The following is a 21,930-nucleotide window of genomic DNA, read 5'->3' as shown; positions in this document are numbered from 1 at the left end:
CTGAAATGCGTGTTTGGAGGTCTCTTGATGTTTCGCCCACATATAATTTGTTGCAGTCAATACAAGGGATTATGTATACCCCTGCAGAGGATGGAGGCTTGTCCTGTCTACTACTGGTGATGTCCTTGATGGTCGTGGTTGTGGAGGTAGATACTTGGAATGATGTTTTGGCAAAGATGTTGGAAACATGTTTGGCAATGGAGTTGTTGGGGAGGACTATGTATCTCTTCTCGGCAGTGTCTTCTCTGGGTGTGTTGAAGATGTTTAATGCCCGCCATCTGCAGTCTCTGATGAAGTGACGAGGATAGTGGAGTTTAGAAAATACTTGTTCAATTATAGTGCATTCTTCCTCAAGGAACTCATTGCTGCAGATGTTTCCAACATCTTTGCCAAAACATCATTCCAAGTATCTACCTCCACAACCACGACCATCAAGGACATCACCAGTAGTAGACAGGACAAGCCTCCATCCTCTGCAGGGGTATACATAATCCCTTGTAATGACTGCAACAAATTATATGTGGGCGAAACATCAAGAGACCTCCAAACACGCATTTCAGAACACCAATATGCAAGCAGGACTGACGATACAAGGAATGCCTGTGTACAACATCGCAATTCACACAACCATTTAATTAACTACAGAAACTCAAGACTTACAGCCACAGAAGACAACACTCGATACAGAAGAATCCTGGAATCATCACTTATCTCTATAACCAACAATTTCAACCAGAACAATGGCTTCTATAACATAGCTGAACCACTCGCCAAGAAACTTCTTCATCGCTATCCCACATAAGAACATAGAACACTGCAGAAGGTCTACAACTTGTCCAATACCCCTGCCAAGCTACCCAAGAGTCTATAACCCCACCCGGTAGATCATCAGATGCAGCATTCTCCACCTGACCTCAACATTCTGACTATAAATACTCTCGTACCTTCCAACCCCAGGTAGATCCGTGTGTGACTTGAAAAAGCCCACTGTGTGGGTGAAACGTTGTCAATAAAGGATCACATTATACTGCATTTGTGTTTATATTTCCATTGTGTCGGTATTTTATACCATTTATTTCCAACACTGGAGGAGTTGGTAGAATCGCTGAATCACTAAAGAAGGAACCCTCTACCACCATCACTACGACCTTCTACCACTATTACAACTGTTATCACCATCACTAGTACCTTCTACCACCATCACTACCACCAAAGAAAGCTTCTAGTGCCAGCCCTTCGGTAAAGAATGTGAGAAACACATAATTTATGAAAAAGTTTGTAGAAAAATACGAAGATGGTGGTGGTAGAGTGGAAGCAGTTGTGATAGTGGTTGATGAACATAAGAACATAAGAAAGGAGGATCACTGCAGCAGGCCTGTTGGCCCATGCTCGGCAGGTCCTTTACAATTCATCTCACTAACAAAACATTTTCCCAACCCAGTCCTCAATGCTACCCAAGAAATAAGCTCTGATAACTCTATCCACTCATTTGGGACTTGCAAATGAGTGGATAGAGTTATCAGAGCCTATTTCTTGGGTAGCATTGAGGACTGGGTTGGGAAAATGTTTCGTTAGTGGGATGAATTGTAAAGGACCTGCCAAGCATGGGCCAACAGGCCTGCTGCAGTGATCCTCCTTTCTTATGTTCATCAACCACTATCATAACTGCTTCCACTACCACCACCATCTTTGTATTTTTCTACAAACTTTTTCATAAATTATGTTTCTCACATTCTTTACCAAAAGGCTGGCACTAGAAGCTTTATTTGGAGCCATGGTAGCTTATTTAACACTTGCAAGCACTAAAATCAATGGAATATTATGAAATATTTTGTAGGAGCATGTGAGGGGACCGTCACTCACTGGTAAACAATGGCACACTGGCTGGGAAGGAAAGGCCGAGGCGGCTCAGAGCGTGAGTACGCGTCCAGGACGAAGGACTATTAGCGAGTTACCGGACCATTTGCGAGCCAATATTGATGAAAAAACAGGACTGTTTCCGAAATGGACGACTTTCAGGCCGGACGATTATTGAGGGACCACTGTATTCCATTTATTTTAGTGCTTGTAAGTACTAAATAAGGTACTATGGCTCCAAAGAAAGCTCCTAGTGCCAAGCCTGTGGTAAAGAAGGTGAGAAATACGATTGAATTTATGAAAAACATTATTGAACAATATGAAAGTGGTACAAGTGTGGCTGAACTGGCCAGGATGTACAAGAAACCCTACATAACCATATGTTCCATAGTGGCCAAGAAAAAGGAAATCAAGGATGCTGTTGTTGCAAAGGGGGTAACTATGCTGACAAAAATGAGATCACCAGTACTCGAAGAGGTTGAGAAGTTATTATTGGTGTGGATAAATGAGAAACAATTAGCACGAGATACGCTTATGACTTCGACTATTTGTGAAAAGGCTAGGCAGTTGCACAACGATCTGGTAAAGAAATTGCCTGAAAATAGTGGTGATTGAGTGAATTCAAGGCCAGCAAAGGTTGGTTTGAGAGATTTAAGAACCATACTGGCATACACAGTGTGGTAAGGCATGGTGAGGCTGCCAGTTTGGACCACAAGGAGCCTGAAAAATATGTGCATGAATTCCAGGAGTACATAGAGGCTGAAGGACTGAAACCTGAACAAGTGTTCAGTTGTGACATAACAGGCCTCTTTTGGAAGAAAATGCCAAAGAGGACCTTCATTACACAGGAGGAAAAGGCAATGCCAGGACACAAGCCTATGAAAGACAGGCTGACACTAATGTTCTGTGCTAATGCTAGTGGGGATTTCAAAGTGAGGCCATTACTAGTGTACCATTCTGAAAATCCCAGAGTGTTCAGGAAAAACAATGTTATGAAGAGTAAATTGTGTGTGTTTTGGAAATCTAATGGTAAGGCATGGGTCACGAGGGAATTTTCATCGAGTGGTTCAATGAAGTGTTTGGCCCTAGTGTGAAGGAGTATCTCCTGGAAAAGAAATTGGATATCAAGTGCCTGCTACTAATGGACAATGCACCTGCTCATCCTCCAAACTTGAATGACCTAATTTTCAAGGAGTTTGGGTTCATCACAGTAAAGTTCTTGCCCCCGAATACCACTCCTCACCTCCAGCCCATGGACCAGCAGGTCATTGCAAACTTTAAAAAACTCTATACCAAAGCAATGTTTCACAGGTGCTTGACTGTGACCACAGACACTCACTTGACCCTAAGGGAATTTTGGAGAGAACACTTCAGCATCCTCCATTGCATAACCCTTATAGGTATGGCTTGGGAGGGAGTGACTACCAGGACTTTGAACTCTGCCTGGAGAAAATTGTGGCCAGATTGTGTCGACAAGAGGGATTTTGAAGGGTTTGGGACTGACCATGATGAGCCTATGTCTGTTGTAAAATCAATTGTGGCACTGGGGAGTTCCATGGGGTTCGATGTGAGTTTGGAGGATGTGGAAGAATTGGTGGAAGACCATAACGAAAAGCTCACCACTGAGGAGCTGCAAGAGCTTCAACAGGAACAGCAACAGATCGCAGCTCAGAATCTTGCTGCAGAGGAGGAGGAAGAGAGATGGAAGATGGTGCTTTCTTCAGAAATTCAAGAGATTTTTGCTATGTGGGGTAAGATGGAAAGCTTTATGGAGAAACATCACCCTGACAAGCTTGTTGCAAGCCATGTTGGTAACATGTACAGTGACAAAGTCTTGGCCCATTTTAGGGAAGTTTTAGAGAGACGCCAGAAACACAGCTCTCTGGACAGTTATTTTGCGAGACAGGACTCCAGTGACTCAAGGTGGTCCTAGTGGCATTAAGAAACAGAGAAGAGAAGCAATCCCAGAAAAGCAATTGGTACCTGAGGTGTTGCTGGAAGGGGATTCCCCTTCCAAACTATAAACAATCCACTCTCCTCCTCCTCCAGTCTACCATACACTAAGAAGAATCTCTAATAAAGGTAAGTGTTATGCTGTTAATGTTTCATTCATCATTTCCCATTGTATTGTTTATGTACTACATGTATATTTCATGTAAAAAATTTTTTTGTTTTAATACTACTGGGTGTCAGGAACGGATTAATTGTATTTACATTATTTCTTATGGGGAAAATTGATTCACAAATCGTAGATTTCGTTAATAGTAGCAGCTCCAGGAATGGATTAACTATAAAAAACGAGGGATCATTGTACTGCGTTGGTAAACGAATTTGTCACTAAACGGGGTGCATACTATAATTGTAGTGGGTTATGGCAACCATCTTTAATATTGCTTTAATGTCACCCTTGCACCATTTATAACATTTTTAGAACATATATTAAATGTTTATACAGTAGAGTACTATACAGTAGTACCTTGACTAATGAGTTTAATTCATTTCATGACCAAGCTCGTAACTCAATTTGCTAATATATCAAATAAATTTTCCTCATTGAAATTAATTTAAGTGCCATTAATTCGTTCCAGCCCCCCAAAAAACCACTCCAATTTTTTTTGTTATGACTGTCACAACTCCCAATCCTGAGGTGTCTCCTGGTGTCGCAAAATTTCAAAAAAAAAAAAAAAAATTCTTATAAAATGATAGAGAATCTTTTCTCGGTTGTAATGACACCAAAAAAGAACAAATTTGATGGAAAACTGACGGAATTATGCTCTCGCAAAGTTAGTGACCTCTGCGATATTTACAAATTGGCGATTTCGCCCAATTTGAGCCCTATTTTTGGCTAATTCCATTGTTCCAGTCGACCAAACTCAGCTATTTCTTAAGAACTATTGATTGAGTACAAGAAACTGCCCATTTACCAATTTCAACTACCCAATAACGTGGCCAGAAATTTGCAATTTGGCCAATTTCACGAAAATTATAAAATATGACAATTTCAAAATAAGGTCCAGAATGAACAATGCAGACATTCCTGGCTCTAAAATAACATTTTCTTTGTTCATCAGTCACATCTCAAGGCCCCTCTGATATTACTCTTGCTTTCTATTCTGAATTTTTATTCAAACAAAAAAATAGAAGATTTACTGTTATGCAGACTACTGAAATATTGTAATAATTATACAAATAATGTCAACCCATTCATGACTGCATATTAGTATGGCTTGTTGGACATTTATTGGACAATGCCATCATTTGCTTACTTTTGAACATCAGTAAAAATCAAATTTCCCCTACTTTGAGCTCCATTTCTAGGTTCTTTTTAGAGTAAAACCAATCAAAATCACCTCTATTTCTATAATATTTTTTCCATTCTATCAATTGAGACCAAGAAAACAAGAATACAACCACAAATACTATACGAAAATAGACCACAAAATCGGCATTTTAATTAAAAAAAAAAATGGTCTGAGTTTTTTTTTCTCATTATGCACTGTGTGCTCCAGGATTTTTTTTATACGGTGCACACTGACTACAGACCCATTCTCTCACATGTGGGCCTACCAGCTTTCTCCTGCTTGATTTGAAGTCGCTAGAATTTATGAGTATATATATGTCAAACACGGTGGCTCGTAAGACGTGTATATACTGCCGAAACAGTCAAAGGGTTAAATAAGAAAAAATTTTAAATAAATGATTTTTGCCTTTTTCGCCAGCAATGCCTTAGAAATGCTGGAGTATATATGAAACTCCTTGAAGCACTGTGTAAGATGAGTGTCACTCCATTGCTGACAGTGCAGCAGTGGAGTGACATTTGATGATTGTGCACTGCCTTGGCTATATTTTTCAATGTTACACATAAACATGTCTATCGGTTTGTTTCTGTCTCTGTCTGTATCAATTTGTTTCTATCTATTTGTCTGTCTAGCTCTATGTTTAGCTCTGTCTCTGCTTATCTGTCTTTCTGTCTTCCTGTCTCTATTTGTCTGTCTCAGAGAGCCACTCATCAACCAACAGGTATTACGCACGATGCAGAGTCGGTAACATCTGATTCCTGAACATGCTTATTGTGTCTTATAACTACAAGATATAGTATAGTACTTTGGATTTTTTGAGTTATCCTAGGTAATTTACACAATGTATAGCTGTATTTGTGTGTACCTGTGAGACAGAGATAGACAGAGGCAGGCAGACAGACAGAAGGAGACAGACTGCCAAAGTAAATCAGCCAGCCAGCCGCCGGCCAGCCACCTGGCCACCCAACCAGCCGGCCTGCCGAACATGTATTACACGTTCCAGAATTGTTTCTCTTTACTTAGGACATGCATTATAGAACATTCTGGCAGGATGACACTACCAGTGGTATCAAAATTGAAAGGATGTTACACATTGGCTATAATTGAGGTTTTTGATATTTCCTCTCTCCTGCAAGTAGCGGCATATCTGAAGCTTGCTCGTAACTCGGATTTTGGCTCGAAGCTGAAAGCGAACAATCAACCGAGCGGCGGCTCGTAACTCAAAAAACTCGTAAGTTGGGGCACTCTTAAGTCAAGGTACTACTGTATATTGTAATAAATAGAATGGAGGAAATCAGCTGTAATATACATTATTTAGGTACGCATACTGGTCAGAGAGCCCGTCATAAGTCCGAGTCATTGGTAAATGAGCACGTTGCTAAGTGAGGAGAGGCTGTACTAATGATGCAATTATACATATGCTTGAACTAATATATTCGGCGCTCGAAAAAATCAATTTCCCCTGGGACTTTTCACAGACTTACAAAAAGCTTTTGATACAGTTGACCATGACCTATAGCACCTAAAACTTGAACATTACGGGGTCAGAGGACACTCAAATGTCTAAAATCTTATCTTAGCAATAGAAATCAGTATGTATACACAAATGGAGCCAGCTCCAGTACACAACCTCATCTTGCTGGAGTCCCACACGGGAGTGTCCTTGGCCCACTTCTCTTTCTCATTTACATCAACGACTTCCTAAATGCATCTAAACTCCTTAAACCCATTTCATCTGCAGATGACACTACTTATGTCTTCTCTCACCCAAACCCATCCATACTAACAGACACTGTAATTGACAAACTACTAAAAGTATCTACTTGGATGACTACCAACAAACTTTCTCTCAATACAGACAAAACCTACTTCATGCTATTTGGAAACAGCTTCAAATGTGCAGCTAAACATTGATAAATGGTTCACCCATTTCAAGACACACACAAGGCAAATTTCTAAGTCACCACCTTGACTGCAGTCTCAAATTCCAGACCCACATACAGCAAATATCAAGGAAAGTCTCCAAAACAGTAGGCATCCTTTCAGAGACACAGTATTATGTACCCCAAATGGCTCTTCTTGCTCTTTACAACTCTCATTTACCCTTACCTCACCTATGGTATTTGTGTATGTGGTTCAACCACAGCAATTCACCTTAAACCCTTAATAACCTAACAAAAAGCTGCAGTGTGATTGATTACCAACTCCTACACTAGACAGCACACTCCACTGCTTTTTAAGAGCCTTAACTTGTTTAATATACAAAACATCCACACTTATTATTGTGCCTACTACCCACAAAGAACATTATACTCAAATATTAACCCTCCTCTCAAACTACTCATTGATAACTACAACAGATCACACAGGCATAATACAGTGGAACCTCAGTTTTTGTTTCCCTGGTTTTCATCGAATTCAGCTTTCAATAACTTTTTTCATGAAAATTTTGTCCCAGTTTTTATTTATTTATTTATTTATTTAGTAATTTGAGCATACATACAGAGGTACAAAAAAATACAGGTAAGAGCAGCATGCCAAAGCCACTTATATGCATAGCATTACGGGCTAGTTCATCACCTCAGTTTATGTTGCTCCGCTGTACCAAACATGTATGCCTACCCGTGCCCACACAAAGCATCCCACTCATTCGGAGTCAGTCTGTCTTTGTTTCTCGTCGAGTCAGCATTACCCTGTGTGTTCATCCGAAATATTTCGTAATAATCCATTATTTTTTGTGCTTGTTCATTGAGTGCAAGAACTAAATAAGCCACCATGGGGCTCTGGGGAAGTCCATGGGGTTTGATGTGAGTGGCCAGGATGTGGACAAGTTGGTGGATGACCACAGGGATGAGCTAATCACTGAAGAGCTGCAACACCTTCAACTGGAACAGCAACAGATTGTTGATGAAATCGCTTCAGAGGAGGAGGAAGAGAGAGGGGAGAATGTGCCTTCTTCAGTGATTAACGACATGTGCAAAGTGGAGTGAGCTGCAAAGTTTTGTGGAGAAATATCACCCTAACAAAGCTGTAGCAAGTTGTGTCTGCAACAAGTTCAATGACAATGCCTTGTCCCATTTCAGACAAATCTTAAAGAGACGCCAGAAACAGACCTCTCTGGACAGATTTTTTGTGCGACAGGGGTCCAGTGCCAGTAAAAGACAAAGAAGGGAAGTAGCCCCGGATAGCGACTTGATACCTGAAGTCCTTATGGAGGGAGATTCCCCTTCCAACCAATAACCTCTCCTCCTCCCTCTCCCTTCCTCGCATCTTCCATATGCCAACAAGAGTCTTCAATAAAGGTAAAAATGATATTAAATGTTCATTTATCCAATTCATTACTTCTTTATATTTATTTCTCATTGTTTTCTGTATGTAAAGCTATAGTTATTCTCTATAAAATGTATTTTTTGTTAATACTTTTGGGTGTCTGGAACAGATTAATTATATTTACATTATATCTTATGGGAAATACTGCTTCAGTTTTCGTCAAATTTGGACATTCTGGAACGAATTAATGACGATTCCCGAGGTTCCAATGTATAAGGCACATATCACTCTTCATTATCCCTTGTGTCCATCTCTCCCTATGCAAAAATGCTATGCACAAAAAGGTTCTGAAGATGAGGAATTCATTGCCAAAACACGCTCAAGGGCCCCTGCCTGAAAATCAATTTAACCCTTTCAGGGTCCAGAGGCCAAATTTTTAAGTGCACACCAGGGTCCAAGAATTTTCAAACAATAATCTCGTTATTTTTTCTTATGAAATGGTAGAGAATCTTTTTCTGAAGGTAATAAAACAAAAAGTACGAAATTTGATGGAAAATTGACGAAATTATGCTCTCGCAAATTTTGATGTGTCAGCGATATTTACGCATCGGCTATTTTGCCGACTTTGACTCCCATTTTAGGGCAATTATGGAATTCCAGTCAACCAAATTCTTAGCTATTTCACTAGTATTACTTCTATTCTATCAATTGAGCACAAGAAATCGCCAAGACAACTGTTTCAGCAAAATAATGTGACCGGAAATTGGTAATTTGGCAAATTTAATGCAAAGTTCAAAATATTCCAATTTCAAAATAGGGTCCAGGATAAACAATACAGGCATTCCTGGCACTAAACTAACATTTCCTCTGTTCACTAGTTACGTTTTCAGGCTTCACAAATGAATTCCATTTTGATTTTTTATTCACAATGAATTTTTATTCAAACCAAAAAATAGAAGATTTACTGTTATGCAATACTGTAATAATTGTATAAATGATATAACCACATTTGTGAATGTACATTAGACCCACCAGCTGGCATGTATTAGACCTGTGAAGTCATTTGTTTGCTCTTGAACATCGGCAAAAATTTAACATTTCTGCTACTTTGAGCTCAGTTTCAAGCCATTTCCATTACTTAAACCAATCAAAATCAACTCTATTTCTGTAGTATATCTTCCATTCTATCAAATTGCAAATACACCTACCATCCGACTTACGACCTGCTCGACTTACGACCACTCGACTTACGACCGTGTTTTTTATGCCAAATTTCTGGGAAATAAACAACTACTTGTGTTGTACACAGTGTTTATCCTAAACCTTACAGTATAAAATACAGTACTAACAGCATAAAAAGTAAAGTAAAACATGAAATACCAAAATAAAACAATAAAATAAAGTCATTACAAAAATGTTTTGTTGATATTCAGTAGTAAAGTTCGACTTACGACCATTTTGACTTATGACTGGTTTCTCGGAACCGAACTCGGTCATAAGTCAGATGGTAGGTGTACAACTATAAAAAACATACAAAAGAACACTGCAAAGTCGCTGTTTTAATCGAAAATTACGGTCTCAGTTTTTTCTCTCTCATTATGCACTGTGTGCTGCAGGAGTTGTTTTATGTGGTGCACACATACCACATGGATATTCTCTCATATCTAGGCCCAAATTTACTGCTCACAGCTTATCAGAGTGAGCTGAGCTCATGGCGTAGATCTACGGTTTGGACCCTGAACGTAAAGCCGTAGATCTACGGCATGGACCCTGAAAGGGTTAAGGCCCTAATTAGAAATCACCTTATCATCCAAAATTAACCAGACAAACACTTTACTTAATACCTACCAACTACTCAAAAGTTGTGCAAGACAGGTATACGTCCTCTGAATTAAGATACCATGACGTAAAGAAGGTCATGCAGGCCCTTCCCAAAAAACTCCTAAATAATTTAAGACTGCTCAACTATTTGATCATTTATTTCAAACTTAAAATTGTTTCAATTTCATTATTGTATATTGTGCTTGATTCCTCAACTATTTAATCATTACTTCAAATTTAAAATTCTTTCAACTTCATTGTTTTAAACTGTGCTAAATTGTAATATTGTACTGCACTGTAACTGCCTTATTAACCCCTAAACGATTCAAACATATATACGTTCTTACTGCTAGCGCCCCAAACGCACATGTACGTTTTATTTTTCCTGCCTCCAAATTTGGCATGACTGGCCTGAGATGCCTGGTCAGCATAGAATGGGTTTTAACATTCAGTGTGCACCATATTAAAAAAATTTGGGACCACTTAGTACCATGTGGGAGCGCCAGTTAAATTGAGTGCCAGCTCGAGCAAACACCAAGGATTCACTGATGTAATGTCATATTAACACTCCCCTTTTAAGAGGAAAGTGATGTTAACCCCAAGTTTACGGTTTGTCTATCTCTATCTCTGTATTTATCTATCTATTTGTATCTATCTGTGTATCTGTCTGTCTGTGTCTGTCTATTTGTATCTCTTTCTATGTCTCGCAGATACACACAAATACAACTATACAGTGTAAATTACCTAGGATAACCTAAAAATTCCGAAGTGCTATACTGTGCTTGTAGATATAATAACAATAAAAGGCACAATACCGTGACTGGAACGATACACAAATAACCCGCACATAGAAGAGAGGAGCTTACGACAACATTTCGGTCTGACTTTGTCCGACTCTGTAAATGGTCCAAGTCGGACCGAAACGTCGTCATAAGCTCCTCTCTTCTATGTGCGGATTATCTGTGTATTGCAGATATAATGCATGTGAATACCTGTTAGTACACAGTGGCTCTCTCTGAGACAGACAGACAAGCAGAGAGATGGAAAGAGACAAGCAGACAGAAACAAGACAGACAGATAATCAGACACAGAGATACAAGCTCATCAAATGTCATCCCTTATCTCTGTACCCTCGGTGGCACCCATCAAATGTCATAGCTTATCTCCTCTTATCTCTGCACTAACTCATCTTATCTCTGCACCCTCGCTGGTGCCCATCAAATGTCATCCCCTATCTCATCACTGCCCTCCCAGATGCTTGTCACATTGCTTCAAGGGAGCTTCTTCCTTCTTCCTCCTCCTCCTCCTCCCTTTGCCATTCTTCTTCTATACTTCTGTGTATTCAAAACATTGCTGGGACCTATGAATACTTTGTATATATTCCTAGACAATAGTAAATGACCAAGGCAGGTGTAAATGTCCACCTGTCAATGTGTTTGTGATAATTTGAGTACAATTTCAGTATCTAATATTAGTGTCAGAACAATGAGTGGTTATGAAATGCCAAGAAATGCAATAAATTGTAATTATCAGAACATAAAAATTATACAAAATAATATAAAAATGAGAAAAAATGGTACATCAGCAACACTTCCTCGAGCAGCAGGACTCGATGTTGCCGTCAGGTGAGCATTAAGTGCCAACTTTGCAGCCTCATATCTCAGTACGTACTGACCCTAATTTTTTATTATTTTAATCCTATTACACTTAGAAACTTTCTCAGTATTTCAATAAAAAAAATCTTTTTATTTTTCAAAATATTCGGGGCACTGGGAGAGAGAACATAAACATATACACGTTTCGACCGTTTAGGGGTTAATCTTAAGTTTGTCTTAAGTGTGCCCAAAATGCTCTGCATATGAAGGAGCCTTTGGCATGTTCACCAAATTATTACACTCCTTTATACAAACATTTATCATGCAAAAATAAACTTGCCATTGTCAAGTCAAAAATTTCGTAACTAAAGTAGGAGCCATCTTACACTGTTTATGCTCAATTTACTTAACACTCTGGCTATCTCCCACTGAGGCAGGGTGACCCTCACAAAAAAAGTCAATGCATTCACCTAAGTTTAACAGCAGACAACAAACAAATTTAATACCCATACCCAACACATACCAACAAAAGTCTTTAGGATGCTGGAGAGAGAGACTCCAAAATTTACTATCATGTTCCACAAGCCATACTCTTAACACTTTACTTTTCCCCTCATCTATCCATACCTCACATATTGACACACAAACAACCTGCACATAGAAATGGTTCACAGTTTGCCTGCACCCCATATAGTGGCAAGGTTGTTACAACTTTTCTACACTCTTACATTTCAACACTGGTGTTTTTGCCCCACATTCATTATTATTACAATAGCCCAACACTTGATCGACCACAAGCAACAAATAACCGTAGAAGGTTGTAAGAAAATATTTTAAGGTTTTCTTTCATCTTAATATGCTTCAGCTTTATGCATATATACTAACAATGATTTTTAATTTAACTGACTAGGAGCTACAACAATGAATACAATACTGAATATAAGTCCAAACCTCACAACGAATACAGGTCTCCCTCAACATTCACGAGGGTTAGAGGATCAAGAGCTTCGCGAATGTTGAAAAATCGCAAATGTCTGGTGCCCCAATATATTGTAGAGAAATATAATACAATACTGCTTCCTTAACTTGTTGAACCATGAACAATCATAAAATACATGAAAACGTCGTAAATTGTACTAAATACATACGTTATGCCTTAATAACATGTATGTTATTAAATACCACTGCCTCCACCACTGCGAGTCCCTACTACCCTCCCTCTGACCCACCACAACTGGCAGCCAGCCCTCCCACCACTGTGTGGTGAGTGTTTTGTTTGTTCATTATTTGCTATTAAACTACAGTATAAATAATGTCAACCCATTTATGACTGCATATTGGAATGGCTATTTGGACAGGTATTGGAAGGTGACATCATGTGTTTACTCTTGAACACAGCAAAGAATCAAACATTTGTGCTACTGCTAATAATAATAATAATAATAATAAATAATAAATAATAAATAATAAATAATAAATAATAATAATAATAATAATAATAAACACGATAGAATTGAAGAAGGAAATTGTACAAAAAAACGAGGGTTGAAGCAGTGGTGGAGGAAGTGGTTGACGCATTGTCAGTGTGGCTTTGTTTATGCTGGAGTATTAGTCTCCGTGCTCTTCCAAACATTTCACAATAATTCATTGTATTTGGTGCTTGTAGATTGAGAGTGACCGGAGTGGTAGAGGCAGTGATAGAGGCAGTGGGTGAGGCAGTGGTATTTACTAATATATGTTATAAATAATAATAGTACATGTTAATATTAACAACATTTATAGTAATAATAATAATAATAATAAATGTTATTCATAATGTACTATTATTATTTATAACATATATGATAGTAAATATCACCGCCTCTACCACCGCCTCAACCACCGCCTCAACCACCGCCTCAACCACCGCCTCAACCACCGCCTCAACCACCACCTCAACCACCGCCTCAACCACCGCCTCAACCACTCCAGTCACACTCAATCTACAATCACCAAATACAATGAATTATTGTGAAATGTTTGGAAGAGCACGGAGACTAATACTCACTCCAGCATAAACAAAGCCACACTGACGATGCGTCAACCACTTCCTCCACCACTGCTTCAACCCTCGTATTTTTGTACAATTTCCTTCTTCAATTCTATCGTATTTATTATTTTATTATTATATTATTAATATACGTAATTATTATTATTATTATTAGCAGTAGCAGAAATGTTTGATTCTTTGCTGTTTTCAAGAGTAAACACATGATGTCACCTTCCAATACCTGTCTGAATAGCTATTCTAATATGCAGTCATGGATGGGTTTACATTATTTATACTTTAGTTTAATAGCAAATAATAAACAAACAAAAAACACTCACCACACAGTGGTGGGAGGGCTGGCTGCCAGTTGCAGGGGTCGGAGGGAGGGTAGTAAGGACTCGTGGCGGTAAACTTAAATATGATTTGGCGGCTGGGAATTTGGCGGTTGGGAATTCGTGAATGTGTGAAGCCCGCGAAAGTTGAAAATGCGAATGTTGAGGGAGACCTGTATTCATTGTAACTGAAGAATACCTGTGTTCAACCAGACACCTGGCAAAAGTGCAGTAATTACATTTAATTTTTATTCAAAACTCAAATTCAAGATAGTCTTTATAACAAAACCAATGAATTTTAATCTAAAATCATTTAAATGTTTGTTAGGTAATGACTGGTCACAAATAGTATACCAATACATTTGAAATAGTATACCAATACACTAACATTATGCCTAATTGTTGCCTGTGTGTCTTACTTACCAACCAATATATTTTAAATAGTATACCACTGCATTTTAAATAATATACCAATATATTTTAAATAATCCTGTAACAATACTTTTTTGCAAGCTATGAATATGAATGATACTTATATGGAAGATTATTTATATGTTCCAATATATAGCTTCATGAGACTTACTTTCATTTTGTAAAGGAACCATTTATCTATTCTTGTTAGGTTATATAATTTATCAATATCCCAGCCTTGCTTGAGCGCTGCTGCTAACACCAACATCCGTTTATCTGTCGGCTGCTGCAGTTCCTGTAATTAAAGGTTTTTACTAAGAAATTAAATCAAGCTAGTAAATCTAAAATGAGTAAGCACTGTTCCTTCTATATAGATTTTTTTTTTGTTTTTTTGTAAAATTGATTGAATAGGTTCAGTACAGTAGGGCCCTGCTTTACAACATTTTGCCTTACAGTGTTCCACTAACAAACATTTCAAATTATGACCAAAACTTGCTATGCGGCTCCCCCCATCTGACTTTCTAAGACAGTCACCGCACCCCATTTGGTTTGTTTACATTCTCCATGAGCTTCGTGAGCACCACGTCTCTTCATTATGTCTGTAAACTTTCCAAAATTTCAAGTGTTTTAAAGCTATTTCGAGTTTTATACATACAGTGGACCCCCGCATAACGATCACCTCCGAATGCGACCAATTATGTAAGTGTATTTATGTAAGTGCGTTTGTACGTGTATGTTTGGGGGTTTGAAATGGACTAATCTACTTCACAATATTCCTTATGGGAACAAATTCGGTCAGTACTGGCACCTGAACATACTTCTGGAGTGAAAAAATATCGTTAACCAGGGGTCCACTGTACTATGACAATTATACTTATATATGCAGTGGTACCCTGAATTGGGCCATAATTCGTTCCAGAAGGCTGTTCGAGTGCTGTTGCCAAACAAATTTGTTCCCATTAGGAATAATGTAAATCAGACTAGTCCATTTCACATCCCCAGAAATACACTTACAAAAGAACTTACAATAATACACTTACATAACCTAAATGAACTTATACACTGTGCTGGTGTGCAGGTACACATTAAAATCACTAAGAATATCTTATTAGTCTTGAGGATGTCATATTAATAATAATAATAATAATAATAATAATAATAAAAATAATAATGAAAAAAAAAAAAAAATAATACAGTGGACCCGACATTCGATATTAATCCGTTCCTGAGCGCTCATCAAATGTCGAAAATATCGAAAGTCAAATTAATTTTCCCCATGAGAAATAATGGAAATCAAATTAATCCGTGCAAGACACCCATAAGTATGAAAAAAAAAAATTTTACAACAAAATATTAAGTTTAATGCAATAGAATAATTACAATAACAACAATAACAATAGATTAATAACAATAGAATAATTGACACTTACCTTTAATGAAGATCTGGTGATGATTGATGGGATGGTAGGAGGGGAGTGTGTGGATGGTGTTAGTGTTTAGAAGGGGAATCCACTTCTATTATGACTTGAACTGGCAGCCTCACCATGCCTTACCACACTGTGTATGCCACTACAATTCTTAAATCTTTCAAACCAACCTTTGCTGGCCTTAAATTCACTCACATCACCACTAGTTGCAGGCAATTTCTTTACCAAATCTTCATGCACTCCGACACATGCACTCCACTTCCGTACTTTGCAATACTTTCAATAGTCATTAGCACCTTTTTTCTCGAAGGGTTGGCACTAGAAGCTTTCTTGGGTTCCATGGTTACTTATTTTGCAGAAACAAGCACCAAAAACAGTGATAATATGGATATGGAATGTACCGAATGTATCCTTAGATGCACGCACACTGGCTGGCTTGTAAACACTGGCACACACGGGGCAGTTCAGGTCACACGTGGACACGTCTCGTACAAATCGTATTGAATGTCGGGTTTTCCATCGAGTTGAGGCGAAATTTTTGTGTTAAAATGCATCGAATGTCTGATTTATCGAATGTCGGGGGTCCACTGTATGCAATAATAGTCACTAAGGCATATTAAATGTCGTATATTAGGGTTAATATAAACATCAATGATATTTTTTCAAAATTGTATAATAAGCTATGTAACATAGTTGACAAATGAGATGTTACATGTAGATGAAAGTGTATGAACCAAAACCAGACGTGTTCGTCTGCTTGTTTACATACTCCACATATCTCTTCTCTCTCATTTACTCATTCTCTCATATTCATTTTACCTTGTTTACTCACCTCTCGCCCTACATTAACCCTTTCACTGTCGAGACCCTTGCTCACAAACTTGCTCTCAGTGCCAAAGAATTTTTTTTTTTTTTTTATGAAACGACAGAATCTTTTCCTAATGGTAATAACACCAAAATTATGAAATTTGATGTAAAACTTACAGAATTACACTCTCATGAAGTTAGCAGTCTCGGCGGTGCCTACGCATCGGCGATTTCGCTCACTTTGAGCCCTATTTTCGGCCAATTCCTTGTTCCAGTCAACCAAACTCATAGCTACTTTGCTAGAACTCCATTTGTTATATCGACTGAGTACAAGAAACTGCCCATTTATTGATTTCAACTACCCAATAAAGTGATCAGAAATTGGTAATTTGGCCAATTTCATACACAATTCGAGTGAGGCTAATTTCAAAGTAGGATCCAGAATTAACAATACAAACATTCCAAGAACTAAAACAATGTTTTCTCTGTTCATTAGTCACATCTCCAGGTCCCTCTTATATTACACTTGCTTTCCATTTTAATTAAAAAAAAAAAAAAAGTAGATTTACTGTTATGCAGACTACTGCATTATGTAATAATGTTATAAATAATATCAGCGCATTTGTGAAAGCATATTAGACCCACCAGTTGATGTGTATTGGACACCTGACACGATTTCTTTACTCTTGAACATTGGCAAAAATCGAATATTTCCACTAATTTGAGCTCAATTTCAAGTTACTTTTAGTCTGTAAACCATTCAAAATCATCTATTTCTGTAATATATCTTCCATTCTATCAAATGAGACCAAGAAAATGGGAATACAACCATAAATACCATACACCACAAAACTGGTGTTTTAAACTAAAATCAGTCAGTTTTTTTTTTCTCATTAAGCACTGCGTGATGCAGGATTATTTTTATAAAGCGCACACTGACCACTCAGACCACTCTCTCATATGTAGGCCTACCAGCTTTCTCAGGCAAGATTTGAAGAGACTAGAATTTAGGCGTAATATTACGGGACCGACACTGGCTTGCAAGCCGTAATACTAGGGGACCGACAATGAAAGGGTCAAGACTACAAATATTTTAAGGTTAAGTAATAAGTGCACTGTATATGCATTTTATCGCTCGAGGGTGCTTTAACCCCTTTCCGTGTCCATACCCCTGATCTGAAACTTGTCCACAGGGTCCCAGAATTTAAAAAAAAAAAAAAAAAAAAAAAAAAATCTTATGAAATGGTAGAGAATCTTTTTCTGAAGGTAATAAAACAAAAAGTACGAAATTATGCTCTCACAAATTTTGCAAGGTCAGTAATATTTACGCATCGGCAATTTTGTCCACTCTCACTCCCATTTTAGACCTATTACATTATTCCAGTCAACCTAATTTTTAGCTATTTCTCTAGTATTACTTCTATTTTATTGATTCAGCACAAGAAATAGCTCAATCAACTACTTGAACTACCCAATAAAGTGATCGGAAATCTGTAATTTGGCCAGCTTCGCACAAAGTTCAAAATATTTCCGTTTCAAAACAGGATCCAGAACAAACAATGCAGGCATTCCTGGCACTATAGCAACATTTCCTCTGTTTATTAGTTATATTTTCAGGCTTTACAAATTAATTCCATATGTATTTATTCACATAATGAATTTTTATTCGCAACAAAAAAAAAAAAGATTTACTGTTATGCAATATTGTAATAACTATCAATAATGTCAGCGCATTCGTGGACGCACATTAGACCCACCAGCTGACGTGTAATGGACACATGACGTTATTTGTTTACTCTTGAACATTTTTGCTACTTTGAGCTCAGTTTCAAGCCATTTTCAGTACTAAACCCAATCAAAATAATCTCCATTTCTGTAACACATCTTCCATTCTGTCAGATGAGACCAAGAAACTGCGAATACAACTGTAAAATGCATACAAAAATACACCGCAAATTTGCAGTTTTAATAGAAACAAAAACAGACTAATTTTTTTTTCTCATTATGCACCGAGTACTGTAGTATTTGTTTTATATGGTGCACACTTAACACATAGATGAACTCTCAAATCTAGGCCCAAATTTACCACTCACAGCTTATCTGAGTGAGCTGAACTTGTGGCATAGAACTATGGCTTGCACCCTGGCTTCAAAACCGTAAAACTATGGAACAGACCCTCAAAGGGTTAAATATCCTAGTATATTACGTGTGGATAGGGTGGGCTGGCCTGGCGATATTTACACATCAGCGATTTTGCCGACATTGACCCCCATTTTAGGTCAATTACATTATTCCAGTCGACCAAATTCTTAGCTATTTCACTAGTATTACTTCTATTCTATCCACTGAGCACAAGAAATCACCAAGTCAAGTGTTTCAACTACAAAATAAAGTGACCAGAAATTGGTAATTTGGCCAATTTAACTCGAAGTTCAAAATATTCCAATTTCAAAATAGGGTCCAGGATAAACAATGCAGGTATTCCTGGCACTAAACTAACATTTCCTCTGTTCATTAATTATGTTTTCAGGCTTTACAAACTAATTCCATTTTGATTTTTTATTCACAATGAATTTTTATTCAAACCAAAAAATAGAAGATTTACTGTTACGTAACGTTGTAATAATTGCATAAATAATATCACATTTGTGAACGTATATTAGACCCACCAGCTGGCATGCATTAGACATGTGAGGTCATTTGTTTACTCTTGAACATCAGCAAAAATTTAACATTTCCGCCTGCTAATTTGAGCTCCGTTTCAAGCCATTTCCAATATTAAAACCAATCAAAATCATCTCTATTTCTGTAATATATCTTCCATTCTATCAAAGAAGACCAAGAAATCGCAAATAACTATAAAAAATATATGAAAAAACACTGCAAAGTCGCTGTTTTAATCGAAAATTACGGTCTCATTTTTTTCCCATTATGCACTGTGTGATGTAGGATTTGTTTTATGTGGTGCACACATACCACATTGATGTATTCTCTCATATCTAGGCCCAAATTTACCGCTCACAGCTTATCAGAGTGAGCTGAGCTCATGGCGTAGATCTACGGTTTAGACCCTCAACTCAAAGCAGTAGAACTACAGCACGGACCCTGAAAGGGTTAAGGTAGGTAATGAGTGTATTGCGTATGTATTTTACTTTTTATTGTTTTTAATGCCTAGTTTTATTGCTAACTTAACCCTTTCAGGGTCCAAGGCCAAAATCTGAACGGGTGTCCCAGTGTCTAAGAAATTTTGAAAAAAAAATCTTATTCAAGTTTATTCTCTATAAGGGTTACAATGTGTGGTTTACATGTTTTTTATAAAATACTAATTACAGAGGGGGCCACTAGGACACCTAGCATGGCTAGGCATTTCGAGCAGACTTAGATTAATTCTTAACATTAAATCCTTACAGATTATGGTATTAAGGCTAAGTGACTACATCATAATTTGTGAGTTTAGGAATGTGAATGCTTTTGTTCTGGCACAATACAAGGTGTCTATATTGGAGTATCATAGGCAAACTTATGACTAGTTAGGATTTATTATTTTAAGATTAAGATTAGTATATCTGGGTTTATAGTCAGTGGGTGAGTAATTGTGAACCACCAGGTGGTTATCATGTAGTTAGTTGTCGGGGTGGATCAGGGAGATAAGATGTTTTCTAACTGTAGTTTTGAAAGTGATGAACGTGTCTGTAGTTCTAGAGTTTTCAGGTAGGGTGTTCCAGATTTTAGGTCATTGAATTTTTGTAAAGGTTTAGTCGAACACGGGGAATGTCATAGAGATGTTTGTGTCTGGTGTTATGCCTGTGGATCCTGTCACAACTATCAAGAAAGCATTTTAGGTCAAGGTTAATATTGGAATTTAAGGTCCTGTAGATATAGATTGCACAGTAGTAAGTGTGGATGTTCTGAACAGGGAGCAAGTTTAGATCTATGAAGAGTGGGGGGGGTGTGTTGCCAGGGATGGGATTTAGTGATTATCCTTACAGTGGCTTTTTGTTGGGTTATTATTGGCTTTAGGTGTGTTGCTGCAGTTGAACCCCAAGCACAGATAGCATAGGTGAGGTATGGATATATAAGTGAATGGTATAGTGTGAGAAGGGCAGTTTGCGGCATGTAGTATCGTATCTTGGAGAGGATCCCCACTGTCTTGGATACTTTTTTTGTGTGTTGGATATGGGAGCTGAAATTTAGGTTGTTGTCGAGGTATAGGCCAAGGAATTTGCCCTCATTATTTCTGGCAATTAGAGTGTTGTCGATCTTAATGTTAAGTTGTGCAACACCAGCTCTGCTACCAAACATAATACAGTAGGTTTAGCCAGTGTTAAGTGTAAGTTCATTGGCTGTCATCCAAGTCGATATTCTGAGCAGCTCCTCGTTAACAATGGTGTTGAGGGTGGCAAGATTAGGGTGGGAGATGACAAGTCATGTCATCAACGAAGAGAATGGGTTTCAGGTGTTGGGATATGTTTGGAAGATCATTGATGGAAATGAGGGAGAGCAGGGGTCCAAAAACACTTCCCTGCAGAACTCCAGTATCAAGTGGCTGTATTGATGAGGCTGTGTCTTTAATGGTGACATACTGATACCTAATAGAAAGGTAGGATTTAAAATATGCAAGCACATGGCCTCTTATACCATAGCGGTCAAGTTTGTGGAGTAGGATGCCTTGGTCTACTGTGCAAAACGCTTTTCTTAGGTCAATAAAAATTCCTAGCGGATATTCCTTATTTTCCAATGCTGTGTAAAGCAGGTCTAGCATTTTTATAATTGCATCATTAGTGCTTTTATTTTTCCCGAATCTAAATTGGCAGGGGTTGAGTATGTTTTGTGCTGTTATAAATGAATATAGTCTCCTGTGCACGAGTTTCTCAAAGATTTTGGATAGCAATGGTAAGTCTGATATTGGCCTATAGTTGTTTACATCTGTAGGGTCACCACCTTTATGTATTGGTGTAACCCTTGCTGTCTTGAGTAGTGTCGGGAAAGTGTAGTTTCTAGTGACTTGTTAAAAAGTAATGTAATAGCATGCGAAAGGACATGGGCCGCTCACTTGTGCAATAATGGAGGGACGTGAGACAG

General features: G+C 37.9%; 1 protein-coding gene across 1 annotated transcript in view; it reads right to left on the bottom strand.

Moving 5' to 3' along the window:
- r (carbamoyl-phosphate synthetase 2, aspartate transcarbamylase, and dihydroorotase rudimentary) overlaps positions 1-21,930 on the bottom strand; it is a 1,183,622-nt gene that overhangs the window by 500,754 nt on the left and 660,938 nt on the right. Inside the window, exon 18 of the mRNA XM_070094236.1 lies at positions 14,787-14,909. Coding sequence (XP_069950337.1) covers positions 14,787-14,909 — 123 coding nt within the window. The remainder of the gene's footprint in view (positions 1-14,786; positions 14,910-21,930) is intronic.

Source organism: Cherax quadricarinatus, chromosome 45 (genome assembly GCF_038502225.1).
Source record: "Cherax quadricarinatus isolate ZL_2023a chromosome 45, ASM3850222v1, whole genome shotgun sequence".
In the NCBI taxonomy this organism is placed as follows: domain Eukaryota; kingdom Metazoa; phylum Arthropoda; class Malacostraca; order Decapoda; family Parastacidae; genus Cherax; species Cherax quadricarinatus.
This window is presented reverse-complemented; position numbering and strand designations above follow the sequence as displayed.